Source organism: Talpa occidentalis, unplaced genomic scaffold, assembly GCF_014898055.3.
Source record: "Talpa occidentalis isolate TD23 unplaced genomic scaffold, MPIMG_talOcc4v2.1 talOcc4.12, whole genome shotgun sequence".
NCBI lineage: Eukaryota > Metazoa > Chordata > Mammalia > Eulipotyphla > Talpidae > Talpa > Talpa occidentalis.
Genome location: NW_023601212.1, coordinates 59,842,638 through 59,866,488, shown reverse-complemented (window position 1 = coordinate 59,866,488; position 23,851 = coordinate 59,842,638). Strand labels below are relative to the sequence as shown.

General features: G+C 37.5%; 1 protein-coding gene across 3 annotated transcripts in view; it reads right to left on the bottom strand.

Annotated features, from left to right (window-relative positions):
• RC3H1 (ring finger and CCCH-type domains 1) overlaps positions 1-23,851 on the bottom strand; it is a 72,795-nt gene that overhangs the window by 36,041 nt on the left and 12,903 nt on the right. For all 3 annotated transcript variants that reach the window (XM_037506440.2, XM_037506439.2, XM_037506441.2), the window contains exons 2-4: positions 4,706-5,084; positions 1,626-1,746; positions 722-961 (exon numbers count right to left, since the gene is read on the bottom strand). In XM_037506440.2, coding sequence (XP_037362337.1) covers positions 722-961; positions 1,626-1,746; positions 4,706-4,936 — 592 coding nt within the window. In that variant the 5' untranslated portion in view covers positions 4,937-5,084. The remainder of the gene's footprint in view (positions 1-721; positions 962-1,625; positions 1,747-4,705; positions 5,085-23,851) is intronic.

Below are 23,851 nucleotides of genomic sequence, written 5' to 3'. Positions count from 1 at the left end.
ATTCTATTATATATAAAGATAGTACCCCAAAAATCCATTCATTAGAATCTTGCAGGTACCACTTAATCAGAAGACTACACAATAACAAATATTTACAGTTACACATCTTAATTGTTTGGGACAAATTCTGTACTGCATTCTATATATTTTAAGAAAGCAGATTAAAAAAAACTAATACAGGGCCTCCCCGGTGGCGCAGCAGTTGAGCGCTGGGTTGCGAAGCTGCCCACAGCCTCTGCAGCGCCAGTTAGATCCCCGGCTGCTCCCTGGCCACCAGAGGAGGGTCCCACATGGCGCGCAGACCTCTCCTGCCGCCCGCTGCTCCCCTCAGCAGTGTACTTCGGTCCTTCTGCCTGCTCTGCTCCCCGCTCTGGCTCTGGTGAATTCTCTCACCCTCCCGCGCTTCTGACTGTACCCAGTGCTTGAATAAATAAATAAAAAAATAAAACAAACAAACAAACAAATAAATAAATCTTTAAAAAAAAAAAAATCAGCCTTTAAAAAAAACTAATACAATACTTCTACAAAATTGTATGTTTGGCATTAAAAGTTTTAAATACTCTGAAAAACACAACGTATTGCCCAAGTCATGATTGTCAAATGGGATAGTACCTGGTAATAACAGAATATTGCAAAGAACTAGCCCTTGTACATTACTTGTTAAGTTCCTGCACATCATACTTTTAGAATCACCAGTAAATATCAAACTTTAATTACATACCTGGTCCAAGGAACTGGCAACCCCTAGCCCTGACTGCTGCCCAAAGATTGGAAGAGAGTTGCTGAGGATTCTGGTGTTGGAGAATGAGCTCTGTGACTGTTCGTTCGCCCAAAGATCGAGCGGCCCTCATGGCACGAATCCTGCCTTCTTCTTCCACTAGTTGACAGTGGACCAGAGTCACCAGCTTCCTCTGCATTGGGCGACTCAGAACACTCTGAGTGGTGCTATTCAGACCCACTCCTTTAAGACAGTAAAAGGTCATTTCAAGGTTACAATGCATTTTACAGAACAGAAGCACTTCCTCTGATGGGCTGATTGACTTATGGATATGAGAATAGTCCAGGTTTGGCTATAATATTTAAACAATAATATTACATGAGTAGAACACTGTTTGCATTTTTGAAAGCTGTTATCTCATGTAAATTTAACACTGATGGTATTAAATGTACCATTATTCATTTTAATCATGGAGGAATACAGAGGGGGGGAAAAAAGACCAGACAGCATTAACAATTAGCTTAAAACCCAAATACTGAGGTCATAACAGTTCTGTAAGGTTATTTTATTATGGTTAATCTTATTAACTTCCCAGTGAAATAACAAATGCAATAACTTTCAATTTTATTACATCCTCAGTAGCACACAATAAAGTGAATAGAAGGAATACAATTCAGGGTTGTTAAATGATGGAGTACCCTTTTGAAACAACTATTGTATTTGCATTTACCTGTGTAATACATTCAAATGTTTCCAACATCACATAATCTCTAAATTAGTACCAATAGGTTTAGTTTTATAACAAATGTCTTTCATTAAACTTTCATTTATAGCCCACCATTTTAATGGTAATAATAGCAGCTTTAATAAAACACTTTCTTAGCATGAATAATTGCATCAGATTTACCTCTAGCACTGCTGAGTGGTTTCAGATACAATGCTAATTCTTCTACACATTTCTTGGCTTCCTCATAATGCTTTGTGTCTTCAACCCCACTACACAAAGTAATGGGCTGCTGCTCAGGGACCTACAGGTCAAAAGATCTATTTGAGTGCTTACTAATTTATTAAACAAATATCTTATTGTATACTTTATGCTCTGCTACTCTTAAGTAAGCCTGGTTCCATCAAAACTCACTAAATTTCTGAGTTCTTTCAAAACACCTTGTCTATACAAACACAATTTATAGCATATTTTTGTTTCTGTATCAGCTTTGAGATATAATTTGCATATCATATAATTAACCACTTCAAGGTATACAACTCAGTACTTTATAGTATATTTATAGCTGGGCAACCAACACAATTTTTGAAGAATTTTCATTACCTCCAAAGAACCTCGAATTTTAACTGCCACCCACTTCCAGGTTTCCTCCTAACCCCCCAGCAGCCCTTGGAAAACACTCATCTATTTTCCGGCTCTATGTATTTGCCTATTTGTTCATTTTATATAAAAACCAAAAATCATGGAATCATACAGTAACTTCCAAAGTACATTCCCACCAGCAATAAATGAATGTTTCTGGTGTTCTATATTCTCGCCAGCATTTGGTGTTTTTCAGTGTTTTGGATTTTAGTTAATTCTAATTGGTGCATGTGGTGTCTTACTGTTTTGAATTGCAATTCTTTCATGTCAAAGGATGTGGAGAAATTTTTTACTTACTCATTTGCCATCTGTATTATCTTCCTTGGTGAAGTATCTGTTCTAATAATATTCTTTATTATTGAATTATAAGAGCTCTTCACTATTCCAGACACAAGTTTTATTTATTTTTCTAAATCAAATATGATTTACTTTATTTTCTCCCATTCTATAGGTTCCTTCACTCTCAAGATGATGCTATTTGAAGCAAAATGTTAAATTTTGACTTAGTTCAATTTATCTTTTGTTCCATGTACTTCCCGTGTCATATAAAAAAATACTGCCTATGACAAGGTCATGACAATTTACAAATATTTTCTTCTAACAGTTTTAGCTTTTACATTTATCTTTAGTTCTTTTACGAATTAATTTTTGTATTGGTATGTGGTAGGGGTCCAAACTCATTCTCCTTCATGTGGATATTCAGTTTCCCCAGCACTATTTATTAGAAAGACTCTCTTTTCCCTACTGAATGGTCTTGTCAACCCTGTCAAAAATAATTTGACAATGCATATATATGTATGTGTATATATATGTGTATATATCAAAGCACATATGTCAAATATATGCACATCTGACACACACATACATATGGATACATATATGCATATGTCATACACATGTGTCATGCACATGTATGTGACATGTCAAAGCATATTTAGCTATATATATATATATATATATATCTCTTTATTTCTGGACTCTATTCTATCCCATTGATTTAAATGTTTTTATGCTAGCCCTGCACTGTCTAGATTACTGTAGGTTTGAGATTTCAAAATCAAGAAGTATGAATCTCCCACTTTGTTCTTTTTCAAGATTGTTTTGGCTATTTGGGGTCTTTTATAATTCCATTTGAATTTCAGGATGTTTGTTTTTTTTCTCTGTTTCTGGGTGGGGGCGAGCACCACTGAGATTTTGACAGAGCTTACACTAAATCCATAGATTTCTTTGGGCGGTATTGGCATCTATATATTAAGTCTGCCAATGCATAAACAGGTGATATCATTCCATTTATTTACTCCTTTAACTTCTTTCAGCAATGTTTTGTAGTTTTTAGTGCACAAGTCTTTCAATTCCATCACTAAATTTATTCCTAAGTATTTTATTCTTGTTGATGCTACTATAAGTGTAACTGTTTTCTTAATTTTCTTTTGCATTGTTAGTATACAGAAATGTAACTGGTTTTTACATGCTAATATTGCATCCTGCAACTTTGCTTAATTATTTATTAGTACAACCAGTTTTTTTAATGGAAATCTTTACAGTTAAAATCTTTACAGGCTATTGGGCCTCCCTGGTGGCGCAAGGGGTTGAGAGCCGCACTGTGAGGCAATCTGTAGCCTCTGCAGCATGAGTTAGATCCCCAGCCGGGGAGCAACCCACATGGCACAGTAGACCTCTCCTGACTCGCCTGCTGCTCCCCTCAGCAGCATATTTCGGTCAGTCTTCCTGTTCTGCTCCCCACTCGGTCTCTGGTGAATCCTCTCATCCCCGCCCCCCACCACATCTTTGGCCTGTTCCCCGGCTCTTGTATGAATAAATAAATCTTCAAAAAAAATAGTGGCTATTATGCATTATTAAAATGTCCTGTCCTCAACGTTTATAAACATTTGTTGTTTTAGTTTAAGATATGAAAAGTAGTAGTAGGGTCAGATTCCAAAGTTCCACTATATTTTTTCAGAAAAGTATTTCTGATAAAACTATGGTCCTTTAGACTCACACTAAACAAATTAATTTTGTGAGAATATTTAGGTGCCTCCCTTAGCTTTGTGAAGTCTTCTGAAGACAGTACTGACTCTAATTGAGAACACTGGGATAAAGCTTTCAAAATATTACCTTTATAATTAACAGATTAACTTTTATATTTAGGTACCTGCAAGTATTTGCTCCAGCTCTAAATAAACAGTTCTCCAAAGTGGTGTCTATAATTTTTGTCATCTTCTTCATCATTTATTTTGGTTAGTGTTTACGAAGTAAAATCACCTGAAGTAGTTTTTTTCTTGAGTAAAATGCAATGGTTTTATGATTTTTGATATTAAGAGGCTCTTAATATCATGCAGTCATTAAAAGGTTATGACTTACCTCTGAGATTCTCTAGTGATCTCAACAACTAAGGTTGTTGAGAAAGTCTGACTGCTCATTAAATTATATTAATGTACTGTAACTGAGAAACACAGCATTACCACAATAAAGTTTTTAAATACTAAATTAAAGGACTGGCACAACACTAAACTTTATTATTTAAAAGAAGGCAATGTTACTCACTTTTAATTCAAAGGGTTTATTTCAGAAGGATAATACACAAAGAAAAATTAAAAAGTATAACAAGTCACCCATCTTACCTGAGCACCCACCAGCTGCAGCAATGCTGAGTTCACAGGGAGGAGCTCTATGTCTGTATTGATAGTGGTCTGGTCAAATGGGCAAGCCTTGCGGTGGAGTTTATTCAGGCACATTTTGCAGACAGTATGGCCACAACCCAAACTGATGGGCTTTCGAATTGTTTCGTCGAAAGTCTGAGTGCAAATTGGGCAGGAGAGGAAATCCGTCCATTGTGGAGCTTGTACAGGCATTGCTTCTGGAGTTACAATTCACTAACACACACACACACACACACAAATCTAAAGCAAAGATTCCACTGGAATCAAAATCTTTGAAAAAGTTTTTTTTTTTTTTAAATATGTTCTGTAGATACAGTCAGCACATAGTGTGAAATATAACCTGAAAAAGAAAAAGAAAAAAAAAAAAATGAGTGCATCCCTTGGAGTCAAGACATAAGTCTCTAAGGTTTATTTAAGTCTGTGACTATTTTCTATTTAAAAAGTTATTAAGGGGGCTAATAAAAATCTTTCTTCTCTCTATACTAGTTACATGGATCTGCTCAACTGTGAAAATACATCAAGTTCTTTATGTACGGTATGTAAATTCTCCTGTATGTCATACCTCAGAGTAAAGATTTAAAAGTGGATTAGCATAAAACTACCTTAAAATACTTTATTATCAAATTCAGTGTGGTTAATGAGAAAACGGAGACTATGGGTCTCTCATTTTTTTTTTCAAGATTTATTTTTATTTATGCATTCAAGAATTGGGATGTAGACCAGAGATGCGGGGGTTGAGAGGATTTGCCAGAGACAGAGTGGGGTGCAGAATAAGTGAATCTACTGAAATACATTGCTAAGGGAGCAAGCAGGCAAGACAGGAGAGGTCTGCTGTGCCATATGGGATAGCTCCCTGGCTGGGGATCAAACTCAGGCCACAGGGGCTGGCGATAGCTTGATAGTGTTGAGACTAACCCCTGGGCCACCAGGGAAGCCCTGTGGGTCTTTTTAAAAAGGTTTATTTTTAAGAGTTTTAGATATTCTTAAGTGTTTTATTTACTGGGAGATACTTTTAAGTCCCAGGTATGGCCTATACTATTGCTGTGGTATGCTTTGTTAGAACAGTCAAAATTGCTACTTTGAAAGATTTTTTAAATCTCCAATTTAAGGATAGACTAATTATAGTTAACTTAAATCCAGGCATAGTCAAATTTCAGTCTACCCTCTATTTTGGTGGAGGATAAAAGACAAATCACAAAAAAATTAAATACCTATATCTAACAAATTTTCTTTACACATGAAACTCAACCTGAAACTTCTAGCACATAGCTTAAACTGTATTTTCCACTTGTCCTCTAAATAGTTTTAAAAAATGAGAATCAATAAACAGCAGTAAGGTAACAAAGTATTACAAGTTATTAAAGGCTTGATTATGCTAAAGTGAGATTATTTACAAAGATGAAACTCATTATTGATAAAGAACAGCTTCGTTAGTGTGCTAAAAAATTTATCCATTCATTCAAAAAAACACAGTAAGTACGACTCTGTGCCACTATTTGAAATGCTGGGGAAGCAGTGAAATACTGGTTATAATAACTACATTCTGAATAATGTCAATTTTGTTTTTTTTTTTGGTAAAGTATACTACTACATAAACAGACAATTAAAAAACAAACAACTAATGACCCAGGAGATAGTTATCAAGTTAATTTTATATTTAGGATCTAAAATTAAAGTCATCTCCATGTGTACTCAAATGGTCCTTACAATAATAATTGCCCATACCACATTTTGATTTCTACAATGTTTTGATCATACTTTTAACAAAAATGCTTCTGCAAATAAATTATGAGTAACTACAAGTATATTTAAATTAAATTACTACTATTTAGTAAAGTGAGATCATCTGGAATAGTACCTAGTTATGCAATTCAAGAGTTACATACTCTAATCGTGCATGGGGTTGTGGAATGCTCCAAAATAAAGAACAAAAAGGTTGACAGAGCATTCAAAGTGAGAACTGAGTATCAGTCAGAAAATATTTACTGAAGCTATTTAAGTTGGTAAAGCATCATCCATGTGAACTTTTCTATAGCACATGGCAATTTATATAAAGGCCTACAAAGAATCTGACTCTATGCTAATATCTGCAAAGTAGACTTAATTTTCCCACCTTTTTATTAGTATGGGTTACAGAGAACTTAAAATCCATTAACTAATCATTAAGATTAAAACAAAGCACTTTATTCCCTTTAATCATTACAAACTATACAAACTCAAAATGGATTAAAGAACTAGACATAAGATCTGAAACCATAAAATACATAGAAGGAAATATAGGCGAAACACTACGTGATTTGCACATCAAAGACATCTTTACAGACACATCACCCAAAGCAGTGATAGTGAAGACAAAGATAAACAGCTGGGACTACATCAAATTAAAGAGCTTCTGCACAGCAAAAGAGACAATAACAAAAACAAAGAGAAACCCCACCAACTGGGAGAACATTTTTGCACCCAACACTAATGATAAAGGACTGATCACAAAAATCTGCAAAGAGCTGATGAGACTCAGCAACAACAAAGAAAATAATCCAGTCAAAAAATGGGCAGAAGAGCTAAAAAGAAACTTCTCTGAAGAGGAAATGCAAATGGCCAACAGACATATGAAAAAATGTTCAACATCACTTGTAATCAGGGAAATGCAAATCAAAACTACCATGAGATACCATCTCACACCAGTGAGAATGGCACATATTAAAAAAACTAGCAACAACAAATGTTGGCGAGGGTGCGGAGAAAAAGGAACTCTTCTGCACTGTTGGTGGGAGTGCAAACTGGTCCAACCACTATGGAGAGCTGTGTGGAGATTTCTGGACCTACTAAACATAGAGCTCCCATATGATCCAGCAATTCCACTCCTAGGTATTTACCCAAAGGACACAGAAACATCAATTCCAAAGAGCACCTGCACTCCTATGTTTATAGCAGCACTGTTTACAATAGCTAAGCTTTGGAAACAACCCAAATGCCCAAAAATAGATGACTGGATCAAGAAGATGTGGTACATATATACCATGGAATATTACTCAGCATTCAAAAAAGATAAACACATGCAATTTGCAGCAACATAGATGGCACTGGAAGGGATCATGCTCAGCGAAATAAGCCAAAAAGAAAAAGAAAGATACCGGATGGTCTCACTCATAGCAGGAATCTAGAAAACTTAAATAAGGGACCAGGAAAATGAATATAAGAAAGTGAAAATCAAAATCAACAAAAAACTATGAACCAGAGACACTTTTTGGGGGGTGAGAGGCGGGAGGGGAAGGATTGGGGTCAGAATGGGGCGTTTGCAATTGTATGGGGGAATATAAAAATAAAATTTAATATTAAAAAAAATAAAATAAAAAAAAAATAAAGATTGTGACACCTTTTAGGAACAAAGTAAAGGAAAATAACTAGCTTTTGTTCTTTCTGTGATGGTTTCTTTTTTTTTTTTTTTTTCATGTTTTTATTTATTTATTTATTTGTTCGTTTGTTTCGTTTATACATGCACTGGGTACAGTCAGAAGCGCGGGAGGGTGAGAGAATTCACCAGAGCCAGAGCAGGGAGCAGAGCAGGCAGAAGGACCGAAGTACACTGCTGAGGGGAGCAGCGGGCGGCAGGAGAGGTCTGCGCACCATGTGGGACCCTCCTCCGGTGGCCGGGGAGCAGCCGGGAATTGAACCGGCGCCGCAGAGGCTGCGGGCAGCTTCGCAACCCAGCGCTCAACCGCTGCGCCACCGGGGAGGCCCTGTGATGGTTTATTTCTTTAGGAAAGATTTGAACAAATCTGAATGTTAGACTTTGTTTAATTCATACAGCACCTACCTAAGTATTTATTGCAATATTTTCTAAATTTTGTTCTGAAAAATTTTATAAATTGTTCTTGGTTATAAATAAAATAATAAGGAAATAACAAAACAAAAAAAAAAACTATACAAACCAAAAAGCACAAAAGTTAACTACTGTTATCCTAGTTAAAAAAATAGGAGGAGTGGAGGTTTACAGAAGTTGAGTAAGCTAAAAAGTTGAGTAGCTACTCTGGCTCAAAATCTAAACTCTTAACCCACAGAATAAAGGTTTAAAATAAAGGGAAAACTACTTGCAATTTCATTCATAAACCAATGTCACAGAGCTTGATTCCCTAACAACTACTGATTTCATAGAAATTCTGCTCTTCTGTTGCCAAAGCTAATTATCAGGTCATTTGTTCTAGTCTTACTTGTCTTCTCAACAAGATTTGAAACAGATAAACTACTCCCTTGAAAATGCCAATGAGCCACATTCCTGCCATCCTTCTCAAGTCACTGGCTATGTTTTCAATCCCTTAAACTCCTAAATGCTGGAGTAATCAGGGCTTTATCTTGAGTCTCCTTTTCTCATCATTCCAGGTAAACTCTGAAATGGTTTCCTTTTACATTCAGAATAAAATCTAGTTTTAAGTCAATTTTACAGACTTAAAAACACCTTACTGTTCATCTATATGATTTCAGATTGATGCTGTAACACATTTTCTGAGCATTTTAATGAGAAATTAAATCATTAAACTTCATTGGCAAAAAGACCCCTTAAAGATCAATTAGTTCTAGTCTAATTTTTCAAGATGAGATGACGAACATTTATGGCCATATCTGTAACATGTGCTATTATTAAGCTTCTTCAAAACACCTCTTTTCATTTAACCTTTACAATTCAAAGAAGTTGGAATCAGTTTCCTTCTTTTTACAGAGAAATAAAACAACATTCAGAGAACTTGCCCAAGGTCATATAGGTAGTTAAGTGGCAATTCAAAACGGGACTTCCTCAAGTCAGTAGTTGACACTAAATCCTATTTCTAAGCACTTTCTGCTATACCAATTTGACTAGGAGAGACCAAAAATGAGTAAAATAGTTTTACTCCAAATCATGCAGTTTAAAAATGGCAAGACTAGGGTTAGAAAGCAAGTTTCCTAACTCCCAGTTTTTAGCACTTCCACTAGATTACCTTACATAAAGGTAATCACCAAAGCTGAAATCACCAAAGCTCTGAAAGATTCTGAAAATATCTTTGTATATTAAAACCAAAGTTGGAAATAACATGCAAAATTGTATATACACAATAATATATAAGACTTATGACTTCTATTAGACTTGGAAAGATTTGTTTAGGGAGAAAGAAGGAAAGAGTAGGTAAGAGTAACTGACCCATACATATTAAATAGCTGTTGAAAATATAAGAATATAGACCAGAAACAACAACCTATATGAACATGTTTCCTCTGTGTTTATACCACAATCTCAATAGATTGACTTTTATTAAAGAAATATTTATGTGGGTCAAAAAAATTTTTTTAATGATTACAGTGAAATATCTCCCTCCCACCCATCTTCCACAGATAAACCACTGTTTACTTTTCATTTCTTTATTGGTTGGTACACAAGTATATACATTATCATATAAAATTAGGAAATATTCTAGATGCTGTTGTTTACAACTCTTTTCTTTCTTCATTAAACATTTTTTTCTTAGAAATTATACCGAGTAACTCTTTTCCATTCCCAGGAAAAATTAAACAATTACTTGCCCCCCCTCCCAAAATAAAACAAAAGCTTTATTAATCTTCACTTTGCCCAGCACTGGGGATAAAAAAAGTCATTTCATGTATACATATAGCGTACATTGATTCCTTCATTAGCTACAAACAATATGTGACTGCAAGTTATGGTAAATAAGAAGATGAAGACAGGATGATATAAGCACATTTAATGAAAAAAATCTAACCAAATTGGGGTAGGAGTGTGTAGAATATTGCTTCCCAGTGCAAGTGATATTTCTGGTAAGATTTGAAAAATGAAGGCTGAACGAAAATCATAGGAGGAATAATGGGTGACATGTATGTGTAGGTTCTATGTACAGAGAAAAGCACAATTATACTGCTGGGCAACTGACAAGATGTTTATAATCATGAATTACTTATATAAATGCAAATATTTGAAAGAATGAAAATGAGAAAAACAAGTATATTTAGAACATAATTTAGGCTATTTCTAAGATATATTACTATAAAATCATGCAAAACTTTCTTATTAAAATGACCATCTGGGCTTCCCCTGGTGGCGCAGCAGTTGAACGCTGGGCTGCGAAGCTGCCCACAGCCTCTGCAGTGCAGGTCTGATCCCTGGCCACCAGCGAGGGTCCCACATGGCGCGCAGACCTCTCCTGCCACGCACACTGCTCCCCTCAGTAGAGTATTTCGTCGGTCTGCCTGTTCTGTTCCCCACCCTGGCTCTGGTGAATTCTCTCACCCTCCCATGTTTCTGACTGTACCCAGTGCTTGAATAAATAAATAAATAAATCTTAAAAAAAAAAAAGACCTTATTTTTACACATTTGCAGAGCCAAATTATCAACACTTAATGTTTTTTTCCAAAATTCATTAAAAACCCTTTTTATAACTTCTCTATGAACATAAGTCACTCTATAATTCTATTTCATAAATTGCAAAATCATAAAGCAAAGCTTTTCTTTTTTAAAAAAGATTTATTTATTTATGTATACAAGAGCTGAGGTACAGGCCAGAGATGTGGGGGGTGAGAGGATCCACCAGAGACAGAGTGGGGAATAGAACAAGCAGACTGACTGAAATACACTGCTGAGGGGAGCAGTGGACGAGACAGGAGAGGTCTGCCTCGCCATATGATTTTCTCCCTGGCCTGCCAGGGATCAAACTTGTGCTGCAAAGGCTGTGGATTGCTTCATAGTACGATTCTTAGCCCCTTACGCCACCAGGGAGGCTTTACACTGTTTATATGTTAGAAGTATAGGATTTTTGGAGAAATGTCTTTGGATTATAGTTATTAGACCCAAGAAGAATTTCTATTTCTTCATTCTTTAAACATCTTTCTCCAAATTCATATTTCCAAATCCTCCAAGTTTCTCAAACACAATTGTTTACAATCTCTTCAACTACAAAATATATCTAAACTACATAGAAAATGATTTACTGAAACATTAAGTCAAGGGTAACACATATGAAATAAAATTACTAAAACACAAACATCAAGATTCTCTAAATTTCCTCTGAGCAAGGTTTTGTCAGCAAACTTAAATAAATAAATAAAACCTAAATAATTCCATTTTCAAAGCATGTGTGCTCAAAGCCTGCAGATAAATTGTTATATATATTAGAGCTTCAGCCCAAATCTAGCTCATTAGGAGTAATTCTACTGGAATCTTCCTAATTAGAAACAGAGGATGAATTTCTTTATTCCAAAAAAATCCAAGAGTGACTCTGCTGCTCAGTGATTAAAGCAATGGATAACTTTCTCATCAGTTTAAATAAGGGCTACATTTCTATGTAAATTACAAAAATTAGTGACTATTGCCGGTAGTGATAATAGAATACACTTGATAATAAAAGAGTAATCAAAGTCGGGCCTCCCCGGTGGCGCAGCGGTTGAGCGCTGGGTTGCGAAGCTGCCCGCAGCCTCTGCAGCACCGGTTCGATCCCTGGCTGCTCCCCGGCCATGGGAGGAGGGTCCCACATGGTGTGCAGACCTCTCCTGCCGCCCGCTGCTCCCCTCAGCAGTGTACTTCGGTCCTTCTGCCTGCTCTGCTCCCTGCTCTGGCTCTGGTGAATTCTCTCACCCTCCCGCGCTTCTGACTCTACCCAGTGCTTGTATAAATAAATAAAAATAAATCTTTAAAAAAAAAAAAGAGTAATCAAAGTCAAGGTTCAAGGCCTTCAAGAAGACCCAAAATTTAAAATATCTGTAATTTCCCCCAATAATGTATAGTTTTACACCAGGAAGAGTGCTCATAGAATATAATTAAAAGATTATTTTATTTGGTTACATGCCTCCATGTCATTGACTGGTACTACTATACAAAATCTCACATTTAATGTTCTAATTTATCCCAATTTCTAAATTCTGGTTAAAACCCATCAGTTTTCCAAAGTCCTATACTTTTATCATTAATAGCATTTGGCTTTTCTTGAAACTTGTATTTTTAAACAAAGAAATAAGATCTTATTAGAATAAGAAAATTATTTCTATGAACTGAAAACAAAAAGATCACTGACTCATTGCACCAGCTAAGTGATTAATTTGCAGATCTCAAACTTCAAGTCTTGTTACTGACTTGTAAGTTATTCAATTCAAATCCATGCTTCTACGAAATAAGTAACCATGTGTGATGAGCCTCAAGGTTAAACTGTGGTTAACACAACCACCAATGAACTATAATAGACAAAATTTTGATGACAAGATAAATAAGTGAGCTTAGTTTTCTGATAACCAACCATATGTCAGGCAGCAGACTAAGTATTTTCTGATGCTTCTTTTATTTAAATGTCTACAGTTAAGGACCTCCCTGGTGGTGCAAGGGGTTAAGCACAGCACTATGAAGCAATCCACAGCCTCTGCAGAATGAGTTGGAGCCCCAGCCAGGAAGCTACCCACATGGCGCAGCAGACCTCTCCTATCTTGCCCACTGCTCCCCTCAGCAGTGTATTTCAGTCAGTCTGCCTGTTCTGTTCCCCATTCTGTCTCTGTGAATCCTTTCACTCCCCTGCATCTCTGGCCTGTACCCCAGCTCTTGGTGTGCATAAAGAAATAAATCATAAAAATATATATATATATATAAATGTCTACAGTTAAGTCCAAACCACAATACAAACTACTACCAGTACCCAATGTTTATTAAGCACCAACTAGGTGCCAGCATTTTCAGAGCGCTCTCTACATACAATATCTAATTAATTAAATGTTCATAGCAACACTGTACTGTAGTTACCCAAATAAATAAAAAAGAATGGAACCAAAGTACAGAGCAGCACCCAAAGACACAAAGCTAGTGAGTGGCAGGACTATGATTCAAACAGTCCAGGTTGAGCTGGACTCTCAAGGTAGTTACTTTTAAATCTAGTAAATCTGTGCAGCCTTACAGATGAAAGTTAATAGTCATTAAGATGAGGGAGGTTTTTGGGGTTATGGACATGTTCTAAAATTGAACTGTGGTGAAAACTGCAGAATTTTGCAAATTTGCTGAGAATTACTGAATCATGCACTTAAAACAAGGGAATTTCATAGTATGTAAGTTAAACGTTAATAATGCTGTTAAAATCATCAATAAGTTATTTATAAAGATTTAAGTTTTCAAAATTTTTTTTAAGATTTATTTATTTATTTATACAAACACTGGGTACAGTCAGAAGCGCGGGAGGGTGAGAGAATTCACCAGAGCCAGAGCTGGGAGCAGAGCAGGCAGAAGGACCGAAGTACACTGCTGAGGGGAGCAGCGGGTGGCAGGAGAGGTCTGCGTGCCATGTGGGACCCTCCTCCGGTGGCCGGGAAGCAGCCGGGGATTGAACCGACACTGCAGAGGATGCGGGCAGCTTCGCAACCCAGCGCTCAACCGCTGCGCCACCGGGGAGGCCCAGTTTTCAAATTTTTAAAAACATAAAAACACTTTAGATTTGTTCTGAGCACAGTAATAGTCCCATTAAATAGCTAAGTTATACTGAGTTAAAGATTTCATTTGAATATATTATTTTTTTAAAGATATATTTATTTATGCATACAAGAGCTGGGGTACAGGCCAGAGATTCAGGGGAGTGAGAGGATTCACTAGAGACAGAATGGGGACCAGAACAGGCAGACTGACCGAAGTACACTGCTGAGGGGAGCAGAGAGCGAGTCAGGAGGGGTCTGCTGCACCATGTGGGTTGCTCCCTGGCCAGCTGGAAATCCAACTCATGCTGCAGAGGCTGTGGATTGCTTCATAGTGTGGTGCTTAAGCCCTTGAGCCACCAGGGAGGCCTTCATTTGAATATATTATTAACTGACATTTTAAAAACTTAAAAATTTATTACCATTTTCTCTATTACAGAATCACTTTATCTGCCTCTCATTTAGAGGGACAGACATGGAAGTTAAAATATATCAAATATGAGCCTCCCTGGTGGTGCAAGGGGTTAAGCACAGCTCTGTGAAGCTATCCGCAGCCTCTGTAGCAAGAGTTCCATCCCTGGCCAGCCAGGGAGCTACCCACATGGAGCAGCAGACCTCTCCTGTCTCACCCACTGCTCCCCTCAGCAGTGTATTTCAGTCAGTCTGCCTGTTCTGCTCCCCACTCTGTCCCTGGTGAATCCTCTCACTCCCTGCACCTCTGGCCTGTACCCCAGTTCTTATATACATAAATAAATCTTTAAAAAAATATATCAAATATCTCAAATATCTTCTATGGGCCATTATTATGCCCATTATATAGAACTCTTGATTTTCAGCACATTTAACTTACCCAAAAGGGTAATAAATTATTGAACTGAAATTAAAATCTTAAGTGAATGTAAAGTATAAGTTGCCCTGGGAAAGATATTAAATCAGACAAAATATTATTGTCTGTATGAAGAAAATTTGGATTTCTTCCTAGCCCACCCACCCTGCCCCATGAGATGAATTTAACTCATTATTCCTGACCTTAACTTAATTTTCCATTTCTCTGGAACATTTCCATAGCAACCAACATGCAAGGCAATATCTGAGAAAAGAAAATCATTAACTATCTTGAAAAAACACAGGTAAAAACAAGAAATTAAAAACAAGAAAAATAAATGAAGACTTAAAACACTATTCAGTGTTATAATTCTCAGCAAAGAATGAACCCTGATATTTTTGAGAAAGCCCAAGGTTTTCCTGGCAAAAATATCCTGTGAAAATGCTCTATCTGATTATAAAACATGTTCTTCCCAAATATATAGATTGAATTGTAACCCTATTATTACACACAACATACTAATGTAAGCAACTTAATATGTTAATGTTAAATACAAATGAACAAATGTTAACACAAACGGACAGCTATAGAGAGGCTTGTCATTTAGAGGGGGGGAAAAAGCCTGAAGAATGAACCTGAGTTGAGGAAAATGCTTTATTTTAAGCACTTACTTAGATCTTACTTTCCCAGTGTTCACAGGGACAAAATATAAGAGAACATTTCTACACCCAATCAAATGCCAAATTTAAGAGGCAAAAAAGTAATTAGCATAAAACCATTTGAGAGACTGCTGATCTGAGGTTGAAGGGGAACACTTTAAAAAGTGAATGACAGGGCCTCCCCGGTGGCGCAGCGGTTGAGTGCTGCGTTGCGAAGCTGCCCGTGGCCTCTGCAACGCCAGTTCCATCCCCAGCTGCTCCTCAGCCACCGGAGGAGGGTCCCACATGGCACGCAGACTACTCCTGCCGCTCGCTGCTCCCCTCAGCAGTGTACTTCGGTCCTTCTGCCTGCTCTGCTCCCTGCTCTGGCTCTAGTGAATTCTCTCACCCTCCTGCGCTTCTGATTGTACCCAGTGCATGTATAAACAAAACAAACAAACAAACAAATAAATAAAACATGCCTCTATAAAAAAAATAAATAAAAAATAAAAAGTGAATGACAGCCTCTAGTTTTTTGCACATAATTTTGAATTTCTAGGTTTCTATTCTCCTTAGCAAAGCATGCTCTGCACATAAATATCCTAGACTAATGAGGACATTAGCAATTAAAAAGGTGGTAAGATGAAAAGATCAGACTCAAAAGTATCCTCTTTGAAGGCACTGAGGAACATGCAAGAAAAATATCCATTATAGCAAAATAGCAAGGGTATATTTTCATTTTTCACACTATCATGCTGCTAAATATTACATATACTATATTGCCAAGTAAGTAAATATGCCATCACGATGTGGAAGTAGTCTAAAATAAACATCAAGGCCATGTAAGGACATAGTCAAATCTGCAAGATTTTGGAATACACTGGGCATTAGAGGTGACCTATTATCTTGTTAACTGCTTTCAAATTAAATGTGTATTTCCAAAATATATGTTTTCTTTGAAAAAACTGGTATTTCCTTCTTAATTAAAACTCTTTTTCTAAATCATAAGGATAACTCCATCTAGTACAAAAAATTTATGAGTAAATTTTGAAGAATAAGCCAAATATTTTAACAAGAGTTTAAACTGTTTTTCAGGTTCTATTTGGAAATCCATCCTTTTGTTACAACAATGGCTCCTTTTTTTATAGAGGAAGTTTGCTCCTCCTGTTCTCAAAAGTTATTTTGAGACACAATGACAAATCTGATTGGCAAGTACTTAATACTCAATGTAGGGGGAAAAATGCTTACAATGAAAAGAAAATGCAACCTATGCCTAATAAGTTTATATTTCAGATTGTTAAATATCATAGACTCCTAAGGAATACAATGAAATTGAGACATTTTAGGAGGCAACACTTCCATTCTGTTTCTTCAACTTATCCTCTTCTCTTTACTAATTCCTTTCATACCAGTAAGCCTAAAAGTTTTATTCAGAGGAACTAAAAAAATCCCCACATTTCTGCCTCATTTAATATATTTTTTTAAAGATTTATTTATGCATACAAGAACTGGGGTGTAGGCCAGAGAGAGGTGCAAGAGGTGAGAGGATCCACCAGAGACAAGAGTGGGGAGCAAAACAGGCTGATCTACTGAAATACACTGCCCAGGGGAGCAGAGACTGAGACCCTATGTGGGTCAGCTACCTGGCTGGGGATCCAACTCATGCTGCAGTGCTTGATAGCACTGAGACTTAGACCCTATGCCACCAGGGAGGCCCTCATTTAACGACTTTTAAAAGGTCATTCAACAGCCACCCCTGCCTTCTTCTAGCCTCTATTTTCTACTTCATGATCCGTTTTCAAATTAACTCTCTATTCCAACCATTATTTTGAAATACTCTTTAAAAGTACACCAACAACCTTCTTACGAAATTCAGTGGTCACATCTCAATCCTATCTTTACTTCTTTACAGCATTTAATAACAGCATTTAATAATGTTGACCAGTTACTCCTACAAAGGTTGCGCCCTTTTGATTTTTATAACAGAACACTAGTCCAGGTATAACACTAATCGCAGATCACTCTCTGCATGTCTCTGTTGAAAGCTTCTCCTTTGTTCATCCTTGGAATATTTATGATTCTTCAGAATTCCTTCCTTAATTCTCTTTCTACAGTTTCAAAGTGATTTCACCTCTTTTTCATCTTTCAACTATCAAACAGATGCTGATGACATCCAAATCTATATCTTTTAGTGCTTTCTTGTGAGTGCATATCAGGGCCATATAACCAGTTTAGCCACTAGTCATCCAAACCCTACTGGGTCTCAAACCATATTCCCCTCACCAAATCTTGTTCCCTATGTCAACGATTGAATAACAGCTGGCAGAGCATGGGGAATCATCCTTGACTACTCCCCTTTCCTCAAATCCTTCTCCTTCCCTAAGCAATTACAATGTGGTATTCATTTTATTCTTTTGCTTCTTAAAACCTTTCCATCCATTCTCAAAACTTATTTTAGGCTACCAATAAATATCACCCCAATTACTCTGACAATTTCTTTTTTTTTTTTTTTAAAGATTTGTTTATTGATTGATTGATTGATTGATTTATACATACAAGCACTGGGTACAGTCAGAAGCACGGGAGGGCGAGAGAATTCACCAGAGCCAGAGCGGGGAGCAGAGCAGGCAGAAGGACTGAAGTACACTGCTGAGGGGAGCAGCGGGTGGCAGGAGAGGTCTGCGCGCCATGTGGGACCCTCCTCTGGTGGCTGGGGAGCAGCCGGGGATCGAACCGGCGCTGCAGAGGCTGTGGGCAGCTTCGCAACCCAGCGCTCAACCGCTGCGCCACCGGGGAGGCCCTCTGACAATTTCTTAATTGGTATCCTCAGTAGAACAAAGATAAGCTATAATAAGACAGTATGTTCCTTTAATATCATTATTTTCTCCATGGCTTTCATACAGAAGTCTCTCATTTTCTATATATGAATGTATGTACATATGCATGTATGTATATGTATGTATGTATTTCCCCAATATAAAGACAACTGCAATAATGGAATGTTAGTAGGGAAGGGTTTTACCAGTCAGAGGAGCATGCACAGATGAACAAAGATATATCAGACTGGAGTAACACTATAAACCAATTAGCTCTAAAAGATACCTAAGGAATAACCAAGAACAGCAGAATTCTTTTCAAGTGCATATACAACATTGTCAAAGACAGACCATATGGTAGCCCATAAAACAAATCTCATTAAATTTTTTTAAAAGATTTATTTATTTTTTAAAGATTCATTAAATTTTAAAAGGATTGAATAATTAAAAAAAAAAGTTCTCTAGCCATAATGGAATAAAGCTAGAAACCAGTAAGAGGAATTTGGAAAGCTCATAAAGGGAAATTAGAAAATATTTTGTATGAATGAAAATGAAGACATATCATCTTAAAACTCTCATTCTCTTAGAACATAGGGTCACTACATAAGGAAGCTTGATGATGAAACCATATAGAAAAGAGAAAAATTATCCTGGTTTAGACCCCTAAATTAGCCCCAATTTGAGCTACTAGGAAACTAAAGCTGCATGAGTGTTCTCAGTGGAAAACACCAGGAAAACCACTCAGGCCCAACTGCTGACTCAGAATTGTAAGTAAATAAAATGGTTTGTTTTCAGTTACTAAGTTTTGAGGTGGTTTGTTACTCAAAAGGTCATCTTTATGTAGTCTTCAAATCATTTTCCCTTCAACCCAGGGAAGGAAATGAGGGCAATATGAGTGTCAAACATTTAAGAGATCATCTCATATAATCCTCCACAACCTGAGATAGCTAACACCTGTCCTTTATTGATGAAGGAAGTAAAGACAACGGAAAAGTGAACTCAGCTAATTCAGTGGTCTAGTCATAATTTGAATTCACATTTGTCCAACCTCAGAGACCAAGTTTCCCACTATTATATAAGATCTTCGAGCTTTCAGTACCAGTAATTTTTAAATTACAGTTCTTAGTAATTATTTTATTAGTCAGCCATAAACAAACAACAAAACAATGCCTGTTTTAGATTTAATCTGAGCATGACTAGTTTTAAATTAAGCATATTTAGTATAGGAACCCTGGAAGTGTTTACACTCAAGACTTCTTGTGACACCCTTAGGGTTACCACATAGCTTTAACTGATTCTAGAACTGGGCAAGAACGAGGAAAAAAAGGCAGAGGTATTCAGAATAGGTAAACTGCATATCTGATATATTTATTTTACAATGGTTGCATTCTTGTATAAATACTCTGACTTATGGGTATTTTACATTTGAAGATATTAACAGTAATAAAATTATTACTATAATATAATCTATTGGTCAAGGCTTAACGACATTTTCATTACTCTGTTATTTATAAAATATGCCTGATAGAATTTGAACTATTTCCAAAAAACCTCAGCGACTTCCAACTACACATAATTATAAAAAATGTTATTTTTGAAAGTATTGATTCATTTTCCATTTTAGCGTTATTCCTAGACTGTTATCACAACAAATTTTCAATGTAAGGGTTTAGAACAATGAATAAATTGCTACCTGGACTCCACAAAAAGAAACCTACAGTACAATGTATCTCATATATACAAAGTAGTTTCTAAAAGGTATGCAAGTTGTAAAAAAGATATTTTACAGATTTCCAAGTAACTACTACTGATAGAGAACATACTGATCTGTTGCTACTATTAATTACTCAATTAAATGCTTTAACACTTTCTTCGAGGCCTTCCTGGTGGCCTAGGGGTTAAGAGAAGGCCCACCTGCACTGTGGCCTGAGTTCAATCTCTGCCAGGAAGCTAACCCACATGGCCCAACAGACCTCTCCAGTTTTGCCTGCTGTTCCCCTTGACAGTGCATTGCAGTAGATCTGCCTGTTCTGCTCCCCACTCAGTAAGGTGAGTCCTCACCTACCTCTGGCCTACATCTCAGTTCTTCTACACAAAAATAAATAAATAAAATCTTTTAAAAAAAATCACTTTCTCCAAAATATGAAATGACAGTCTTCTAGGGATTAAACTTAGGCTTGGAGTGCATAGTGCACGTGTTCGTGTGTGCTGTAGGGAGAAGGGGATAAAAGATTGAAGTAAGTTTAACTGCTGTAGGTTGCTCATTAAATTGAAAAATCGGGCCTCCCCGGTGGCGCAGCGGTTGAGGGCTGTGTTGCAAAGCTGCCCGCAGCCTCTGCAGTGCCGGTTTGATCCCCGGCTACTCCCTGGCCACCGGAGGAGGGTCCCACATGGCATGCAGACCTCTCCTGCCGCCCGCTGCTCCCCTCAGCAGTGTACTTCGGTCCTTCTGCCTGCTCTGCTCCCAGCTCTGGTTCTGGTGAATTCTCTCGCCCTCCCGCGCTTCTGAGTGTACCCAGTGCTTGCATAAATAAATAAATAAATCTTAAAAAAAAATAATAATAAATTGAAAAATCTTTTACTATTACACTGTATTCTTTGGTAAAAACAGGACTCTCTGCTTTTTTCTTAAAAAAAAAAATTATGAACAATTTGTCCCGCTCTTCCCCCAGCTCTAAAACTAGTCCCCATTTCCTGAGGCACTAATATGTGAATTCCTACAGGCAAGTCTTACATGACCAACTCATTTAAAATTGATTCCTCAGGGTCTCCCTGGTGGCGCAAAGGGTTAAGATGCAACCTATGAAGCTATCCACAGACACTGCAGCACAAGTTCGATCCCCGGCCTGAGAGCTACCCACATGGTGCAGCAGACCTCTCCTGACTCGCCCGCTGTTCCCCTCAGCAGTGTGTTTCAGTCAATCCGCCTGTTTTGTTCCCCACTCTGTCTCTGGTGACTCCTCTTACCCCTCCACACCTCTGGCTTGTACCCCAGCTCTTGTATGCATAAATAAATAAATCTATTAAAAAAATTGATCCCTCAACCCCAATCCCACTACCATCACACATAACCTGTGCTTTCTTGTACTCTTCTGATTAATTTCTCTCTGTAATACTTCTTACCATCCAATCTGCCATATTTTACTTATTTTGTTACAGTGTATACCCACCACTACTAAAATATAAGCTCCATAAAGATAGGCATTGTTCTTTGTTCCTCTCTCTAACATTTTCTGAAATACATTCCATGTGCCAAGCATTACTCTAAATGTTTTACTTGCATTGCCTTATTCTCACAATGACCATATTAGATACCATTATAGCTTAATTTTGGAGATGGGGACACTGAAGTACTTAGGTAATATAACTCAAGGCCACATGATAATTAAACTTAGCCCTATTTTCAAGCTAGCAATTCCTAGTTGCTATCCACCTGACAATCGATGTACATACCTGATGATCATTCTAGATTCCACCCTCTTCTACCTCCATTAAAATATTTTACTGGGCCTCCCTGGTGGCGCAGCGGGTTGAGCGTCACGCTGTGAAGCTGTCCGCAGCTTCTGCAGCACGGATTTAGTTCCAGCTGTTCAGGGAGAAACCCACATGGCGCAGCAGACCTCTCCTGATTCCCCCACTGCTCCCCTCAGCAGTGTATTTCAGTCAGCCTGCCTGTTCTGTTCCCTGCTCTGTCTCTGGTGAACCCTCTTACCCCCCACACATCTGGCCTGTACCCCAGTTCTTGTATGCATGAATTAATAAATCTTTTAAAAAATATTTTATTATTCCTTGCATGTATAGTTTCCTTTCCATCTCCATTTACTTGATTGAGGCTTTTCATTTATTCAAAAAATACTTAACATCTATGTGCCATACTGTGTCCAAGGATTGGAAAACAAAGCCCTGAATGAAAAAAAGTCCTTGCCCTCATATAGCATATGTCTCTATCACCTGTATCACACAATAATCTTTAAACTAATATCTGCCTCCAGCTTTCTTGACTCTCTTCACAGTTGCTTGTCAGTCTACCTGTGTTTATCATCTATGACAAACAACTCAATTTAAAAAGGGACAAAAGTCTCAAACAGGTATTTCAAGAGAATACCCATATGGCCAATAAGCATATAATTTACTTACCAGGGAGTTAGAGAATAGCATTAATTACTCATAAGGGGAATTTAAATTAAAATAATGAGGTATCACGTCACACCTACCAGAATGGCTAAACTTCTAAAAATTGATAGTACCAAGTAGTAAAGAGGATGACAACACATGAAATCCTCATATAATGCTGATGAGATGTCAACTGGTACACTCACTTTGGAAAACTAGCATTATCTACTTAGGTCAAAGAAAAGCCTACTGGGCCTTCCTGGTGGCGCAAGGGGTTAAGATACATCCAATGGAGCTATCCACAGCCACTGCAGTATGAGTTTGATCCCTGGCCAGGGAGCTACCCACATGGCACAGGAGACCTCTCCTGTCTCACCTGCTGCTCCCCTCAGCAGTGTATTTCAGTTAATCTGCTTGTTCTGTTCCCTACTCTGTCTCTGGTGAATCCTCTCACCCCGCACACCTCTGGCCTGTACCCCAGTTCTTGTATGCATAAATAAATAAATTCTCCAAAAAAAAAAAAGCCTACTCATACCCCCAAAGTCTTCTATTAGGTATTACTACAAGAGAAAAGACTACCTATGTCCACCAAAAAAATACATTAGTGAGAAGCTGAAAACAAACCAACAATAACTCAATGTCTGCCAACAACAGACTGGACAAACTGATAAATTCATACAATGGAATATTACAACAGCAGTAGTACATGAGCAATAACAAAACAAAATGATCAACTATTACATATAACATGGATGAATTTCACAGATATCATAGTGAACAAATCTAGATACAAAATAGCACCTACCGTTAAGATTTAATTTTAGAGAGAGCAAGAATATATAATGTATAATTTCATATAAGAAGCAAAACAGGGGCCTCCCCTGTGGCGCAGCGGTTGAGCGCTGGGTTGCAAAGCTGCCCGCGGCCTCTGCAGCGCCGGTTCGATCCCCGGCTGCTCCCCGGCCACCTGAGGAGGGTCCCATATGGCGCGCAGACCTCTCCTGCCGCCCGCTGCTCCCCTCAGCAGTGTACTTCGGTCCTTCTGCCTGCTCTGCTCCCAGCTCTGGCTCTGGTGAGTTCTCTCACCCTCCCGCGCTTCTGACTGTACCCAGTGCATGTATAAACAAATGAACAAGCAAATAAATAAATAAAAACATGCCTCTATAAAAAAAAAAAAAAAAAAAAAGAAGCAAAACAGCATATGGTGCTGTAAGTCAGAATATTATTAAGAAAGGTGGGAGGTGATAGGGTTTTATCTGGAAATGAGCAGAAAGAATTTTTAGATGCAAGAAAC